This window comes from Aquila chrysaetos, unplaced genomic scaffold (assembly GCF_900496995.4).
Source record: "Aquila chrysaetos chrysaetos unplaced genomic scaffold, bAquChr1.4, whole genome shotgun sequence".
Classification (NCBI taxonomy): Eukaryota; Metazoa; Chordata; class Aves; order Accipitriformes; family Accipitridae; genus Aquila; species Aquila chrysaetos.
Genome location: NW_024470389.1, coordinates 72,662 through 79,825, shown reverse-complemented (window position 1 = coordinate 79,825; position 7,164 = coordinate 72,662). Strand labels below are relative to the sequence as shown.

Sequence of the window (7,164 nt, the reverse complement as noted above, 5' to 3'; positions counted from 1 at the left end):
CTCACCGGCGGAGCTGTCATCGCACGCCGAAATAGGGGGGCGGGGGGGGGGGGGATCCCCACCGAATATGGGCGGGCGACGCCGTGACGTCGGGGGGGGGGCTGGGGGGGGGAGGGGCTCGTTTTTGGGGTGAGAAACCCGTCGAGGAGGAAATTCTCTTGCCCCGGTGAACTTCCCCTTCTGGCGGTGACCTTTCCCCCGGCGCTTTCACATCGTCTTTCGGCGAGACCGCTTCCCCCCTCCCCACGACCTTGGGGTCACCAGCTGGCCAAAAAAAAAAAAAGGGGGGGGGGGGGCTGTCTATGCCAGACACTGCCCCGCCCACCCCCCCCCCAAAAAAAAAATTGGGATTCTTCTCCTTTGCAGTCAAGGCCCACGCTCCCGTCGTCTACCCGTTGATCCAGTGCACCGATTGCGGGGACACGGTTAGCTTCGGCTGTTTGGTCACCGACTACTTCCCCCAACCCGTCACCGTCACGTGGATTTCCAACGTCAAAGGAGACAACGAGACTTTCCCGGTCATCCAGAGCAGCAACAGTTACTACAGTCTCAGCACCCAACTCACCGTCCCGGCGAGCAGCTTGGAAGGCAACAACTTCCAGTGCCGGGTGGACCACAGCAGCACCACAACCACCGTCACCGAGACCATCAATGGTGAGAAAGGCAACGGGGGAGTCACTCTCGGCATTGCACGCCGTCTTGGCGGACGCCGAGACGGGTTGGCGTTGCTCTCGGCATTGCATGACGTCTTGGCCAATTTCTAGACGCGTTGGCGTTGCTCTCGGCATTGCGTGACGTCTTGGCCAATTTCTAGACGCGTTGGCGTTGCTCTCGGCATTGCACGCCATCTTGGTGGACGCTGAGATGGGTTGGCACTGCTTTTGGCATTGCACGCCATCTTGGCCAATTCCTAGATGGCTTGACGTTGCTCCCAACCTTGCATGACGTCTTGGCCAATTCCTAGATGGGTTGGCATTGCTCTCGGCATTTCATGCCATCTTGGCGGACGCCGAGATGGGTTGGCGTTGCTCCTGGCCTTGTGTGATGTCTTGGCCAACTCCTAGATGAGTTGGCGTTGCTTCCAGCTTTGCTCCCAGCCTCGCATGACATCTTGGCCAACTCCTAGATGGGTTGGCGTTGCTCCCAGCCTTGTGTGATATCTCGGTCAACTCCTAGGTGACGATCTATGTTGCAACTCCCCGCCGGTGATAAAGCTTCTGGGCGACCCAAATCAGAACGACCCTCAGAACAGGGTCCTACTCATGTGCCTCATCGAGGGGCCCAAGGCTTCCAGTAGCAAGGTGCAGTGGCTGATGAACCAAGAAGTGATGGAGGTGCAGCAGGAGGACTACACCTGTGACAATTGCTCCCCAAAGAAGGCCACATTTACGAGCAAAGTCAACGTCAGCCGGCAGAGCTGGGACCTGGGGGCTGAGTTCTCTTGCAGAGTGACCCACCCGTCGCTGAAGCCTCCCGCCGTCTTCAACATCAGCTCGTTCTGCTTAGGTGAGGTCGAGGAAGCCGTGGTTTTCTGGAGGTCATGGATGGATGGGAGTTAAGAGTGGGTTGGTTGGCTCCGGAGAGGGCAAAGACGGTCGGGTGGTTGGTCGGTTGGGACGCGCGGACATGGACGGGTGGTTGGTTGACTGGGAGGATGGTTGGCTGATAGAAAACCAGCTGGTTGATTGGTTGGAGAAAGTAGAGATGGTCGGCTGGGAGGAAGGGAGGGATGGCGGGCAGGTGGGTGAAGTCTATGGAGATGGAAGGGTTGATGGACCCAACAGATGGATGGATGGTGGAGATGGATGGATGGTGGAGATGGATGGATGGTTGGATGGATGGTTGGATGGATAGGTGCCGATCCAAACACACCATCAGCTCAACCCTCCCACGAAGCCACACGATGACGTTGGAGAAGAAGGGTCCAACACCGCGACGGTGGCGGCAATGAAGGGCGGGGAGGCGAAAGTGGCTTTTGGATCTAAAATAGTAGACAGAAATTGTTGAGGAAATGGATGGATGGGGCTGAAAAACCTTAGGAAAAAATCACACGGTAGAAATTTCCTTGGGAATCACCCCAATTTGCTGCAAGGCTCTATTTTTTTTGGGGGGGGGGGGGGTGGTGAGAGGACAGGGGGTTGAAAATTTCTCCTGCCAATTGGACGAGCGTTTTGGGGGGCACCAAAGCTTTACGCCCCTCCCCGGGGGAGACCGGTCGGGGCGCCCTGTCGAATTTGGCATCCGCCGAGCCCCAAGTTCTACCCACTCAACGCCGCTCCCTCCCGCCCCCCCCCCCCCCCCCCCAACCCCAACCAGGTTGCAAACCGAAGGTGGAGGTCACCATCCTCCCCCCATCCTTGGAGGACCTCTACCTCAGCCAGAACGCCAGCATCACCTGCGTGGCCACCAACCTGAAGTCTTACGAAGACGTAAAGTTCTCCTGGAGCCGAGACCAGGGCAGCGCCTTGGATGTGACCTCGGGGGCAGCAGAGAAGCTGGAGAACGGTCTCTACCGCCTCACCAGCACCCTGAAGATCTGCGCCGATGAGTGGAACTCCGGGGAGAAGTTCACCTGCACCGTCAACATCCCCGAGATCCAAGAACCCATCAGCAGGTCCATTAAGAAAGACATAGGTAGGAGCCCGCCCCTTCTCTCCCGCCCCACGTCCCGCCCTCCAAGTCCTGGCGTGGGAGGCGATGGGCTTCTTTCCGACATGGTGTCCACTGAGAAGCTCGGTGAAAAGGGTTTCAGCAAGGGAAGAGCAGTTTTGGGCAAGTCGAAGCAGCTGGCTGGAAAAGTCGAGTCTACTGGGCTAGTCTACTGGGAGAGTCTACTGGAAGAGGCTAGTCTACTGGAAGGGTCTAGCTGGAGAGCCTGGGGCTACTGGGAGAGTCAACTGGGCCGGCCTGCTGGAAGGGTCTAGACTACTGGAAGGAACTTGTCCACTGGAAGGGTCTTGTCCGCTGGAGAGGTCTACTGGGAGGGTCTACTGGAAGAGGCTAGTCTACTGGAAGGGTCTAGCTGGAGAGCCTGGGGCTACTGGGAGAGTCAACTGGGCCGGCCTGCTGGAAGGGTCTAGACTACTGGAAGGAACTTGTCCACTGGAAGGGTCTTGTCCGCTGGAGAGGTCTACTGGGAGGGTCTACTGGAAGAGGCTGGTCTACTGGAAGGGTCTAGCCTACTGGGAGAGCCAACTTAAGCTAGTCTGCAGGAAAAGGCCAGTCTACTGGAAGTGTCTAGCCTACTGGCAAGGTCTAGCTCACTGGGAGGGCCAGCTGGGCCAGCCTACTGGAGGAAGTCAGGCCACCGGGTGAGCTCTGTCCCTCCCACCGCCCTTGACCTTCTCTTGCGCCCACCCCGCAGACGTCTCCGTGAAGGCGCCCTCCGTCTACGTCTTCCCCCCACCGGCTGAGGAGTTGGCCCGTCAGGAAACGGCCACCTTGACCTGTCTGGCTTTGGGTTTCCGCCCCCGTGACATCCTGGTGACCTGGACCCAAGAGGACCGTCCCGTGTCCCCCGGCAGCTTCTCCATCTTTGGTCCTCAGAAAGAAGGAGACACCTACACGGTCTACAGCAAGTTGAGCGTGCCGGCGGCCGACTGGCAACGGGGCGACTCTTTTGCCTGCGTGGTCGGCCACGACGGCATCCCCCTGCATTTCGTGCAGAAGACCATGGACAAGGCCATCGGTAAACCCACCTCCGTCAACGTTTCGGTGGTCCTCGCCGACGCCGACGTCACCTGCTACTGAGCTTGGTGGGGGTGGGGGGGGGGGGGAGCCGCGTGGGGCTGTAATTCCGCATCCGAATAAAAACCAACCCAAAAAAAAAAAAAAAAAAAATATCCAACCCGTATCATGACGCAACGCGGCAACGCTGGTCTCGGTTGGGGTTGTCGTCATCCGGCGCGTGCGTCCCCCCCCGCCCGGCCCTTCAAAAAAAAACCAAACCAAACCTCCCCCGCCGGCTTAATCGTAATTAGGGTTGGGTCAAACGAAGTTGGCGGGGAGGGTGGGAGATGCTGGGAAGTCTTCCTTGCTCCGTTGAGTGATGGTCAGATTTGGCTTCACCGGGGAAGGTCAAGGTTGGGAGGCGGGGTGGGGGGGGGAACCCACCCAGCCGCTCTCGGATTGGACAACCTGGTGGGACAGGAGACTTCTCCTTGCAAACCACACCCTTCCTTCTGCGTCTTCGCCTCCGGAAGAGGGAAATTCCCCCGAAATAGGGGCTTTTCACCCTAATAATCAACCGAACTCACCCAACGAGGAGGTTCAAAGGGAAGGGGCGTGTTTTCCCACCAATTCGGGCATTTTTTTGGTGGTGTTTAGAGCAGGTTGGGGTGAAAAAATGGGTGGGAAAAGGACTTTTTGTTGCATGCGGCAAAAATCCCCGTGGCCCCTTGGCTTGTAGGAGATTTTTGGACAAGGATTGGGTAGAAAATAGGTGGTAATGGGGTTTTTTTTTGCTGCATGCACCAAAAATCCTCGTGGTCGTTTTGCTTGAGGCAGGTTTTGGATGAAGACTAGGGTGGAAAATGGGTGAAAATGGGGGTTTTGCTGCATGCACCAAAAAAAACCGTGCACCCCTTTTGCTTTGCAGAAGGAATTTGGACAAAGATTGGGTAGAAAATGGGGGGAAATGGGTAAAAAACGTGGGTTTTTTGCTGCATGCACCCAAAATCCTCATGCCCCCTCTGCTCACAGCAAGGTTTTGCACAAGGATTGGGCCAAAAATGGGTGGGAAACAGGTAAAAATGGGGTTTTTTGCTGCATGCACCAAAAATCCTCGTGTTCCTTTTGCTCGCTGCAGGGTTTTGCACAAGGATTGGGTGGAAAATGCATAAAATTTTTTCTTTTTTTCTGCATGCACCAAAATCCTCATGGTCCCTTTGCTCACAGCAGAGTTTGCACAAGGAGTTGGTAGAAAATGGGTGGAAAAAGGCTGAAAACAGGGTTTTTTGCTGCATGCACCAAAAATCCTCATGCCCCCTCTGCTCACAGCAAGGTTTTGCACAAAGATTGGGTGGGAAATGACAGAAAACGGGATTTTTTTTGCTGCACGCACCAAAATCCTCATGGTCCTTTTGCTTGACGCTGGATTTTGCACAAGGATTGGGGTGGAAAATGGCTAAAAACATTTTTTTTGCTGCATGCGCCAAAAATCCTCATGACCCCTTTGCTCGCCGCAGTGTTTTGCACAAGCATTGGGTAGAAAATGGGTGGAAAATGACAGAAAATGGGATTGTTTTGCTGCACGCACCAAAAATCCTCATGGTCCTTTTGTTTGACGCAGGATTTTGCACAATGATTGGGTCGAAAATGGCTAAAAATGGGAGTTTTTGCTGCTGTGCCAAAAATCCTCATGCCCCCTCGCTCGCTGCAGGGTTTTGCACAAGGATTGGGTAGAAATAGGTGGAAAATGGCTAAAAATTGGGTTTTTTTGCTGCATGCACCAAAAATCGTTATGCCCTCTTTGCTCACTGTAGGGTTTTGCACAAGGATTGGGTCGAAAATGGGTGGAAAACATGTAAAAACAGGGGGGGGGGGGGTGTGTGTGCTGCATGCACCAAAAATCCTCATGGTCCTTTTGCTCGCTGCAGGATTTTGCACAGAAAATGGGTGGAAAATGGCAGAAAGTGGGATTTTTTGCCGCAGGCACCAAAAATCCTCATGGTCCTTTTGCTCGCCGCAGGGTTTTGCACAAGAATTAGGTGGAAAATGGCAGAAAACGGGATTTTTGCTGCACGCACCAAAAATCCTCATGGCCCTTTTGCTCGCTGCAGTGCTTTGCACAAGAATTGGGTAGAAAAATGGGTGGAAAATGGCAGAAAATGGGATTTTTTTGCTGCATGCACCAAAAATCCTCGTGCCCCCCTTTGCTCGCACGTTGGGTTTTCGGTGACGGGTCATGAAGGGGGTCTCCACTGCCCACCCCCACCACTGAAGTCCAACTCTCGCCCCCCCCAGATTGCGTCATGGTGACGGTGGGCGAGGAGACGCACCCCGAGGTGGAGGAAGACACCACCGACCTTTGGACAGCCGTGACCTTCATCGTCCTCTTCCTCCTCAGCCTCTGTTACAGCACCGGCGTCACCCTCTTCAAGGTAACCGTGTGCACCAGTGACTTGCTGATGATTAATTAAAGCTGATTAATTAAGTCTTGGTGTCTCCCCCCAGGTCCTGTGACCGCCGCAGACGGGAGAAGACCCTCGTCCTTGGGTTGTCCTCTCTCTTTCCCCCATGGCCGAGCGCTGCCCGGCGTCGTTTTGTGGCTTTTTTGAAGATTCAAGGAATAAAATGAACTTCAGCCCGTTTCCATCAGCCGGAAAAAAAAACATTTTCCAATGAAATCAGCTCATTTTCGTTGGGGCATCACACCCCAATCCCCATCAAGCTGCAAAAAAACCCCATTTTCCAATGAAATCAGCCTGTTTTCGTTGGGGCATCACACCCCAATCCCCATCAAGTTACAAAACCCCCCATTTTCTCCTGAAATCAGCCTGTTTTGTGTTGGTGTATCACCCTGATTCCCATCAAACTACAAAAAAACCCCATTTTTGCCAGAAATGAGCCCATTTTGCGTTGGTGCATCACCCCTAAATTCCCATCAAGCTTCAAAAAACCTAATTTATCCCCATTTTTGCCCCCCAATTGTTCACCTCCACACGGCGACTACGTGCCAGAGGACCCAAAATTTCACCTTTTACCCCAACCTCCACCCCCAAAAATTCTGTTTACTGTAAAAACTCGTTTCATTTCTCCTCTCTCTTTTCAGTTAGGGGTTTTTTGGGGGCGAGCTGAGTCATTTTTGGAGCAGACGCCGGTTAAAATAAGAGGGGGACGGGCGCCGCTTCCCCCCAACATCGTGCCCAAGCTCGACCGCGAACATCTGGATCTGGGGGGGGGGGGAACCAGATGTGTCCTGTTTACCGAAGCCACTTTTCTCCATCTGAGTCATCACCAGGAGAGGAAAAAACATGGGCAGGGTAAAAATAGAACTACGAGCCAAACCTTAAATAGTTGTTTCCGTCCCAAAATGCCCTGCTCCTTTCCCGTGAGAAAAAAAATGAGGTGGAAATGAGGAAAAATGGTGGTTTATGGGAGATTTTCCCCCCCCCGCCACGTGGAAATGAGGAATTTGGTAATAAAGTTGGGTGTTGAGCTCTT

The 7,164-nt window shown here is 54.2% G+C and overlaps 1 long non-coding RNA gene and 1 gene segment (V, D, J or C); both read left to right on the top strand.

Annotated features, from left to right (window-relative positions):
* Positions 1-302: 302 nt before the first annotated feature.
* On the top strand, positions 303-3,782 carry LOC115338134. The segment is given in 4 exon segments: positions 303-654; positions 1,177-1,506; positions 2,317-2,634; positions 3,365-3,782. Coding segments are annotated over 4 exon segments (1,386 nt in total).
* A 2,224-nt stretch (positions 3,783-6,006) lies between these two features.
* On the top strand, positions 6,007-7,164 carry LOC121233119. Its single transcript, XR_005931912.1, has 2 exons — positions 6,007-6,101; positions 6,175-7,164. It is a non-coding gene; the product is annotated as an uncharacterized LOC121233119 (long non-coding RNA).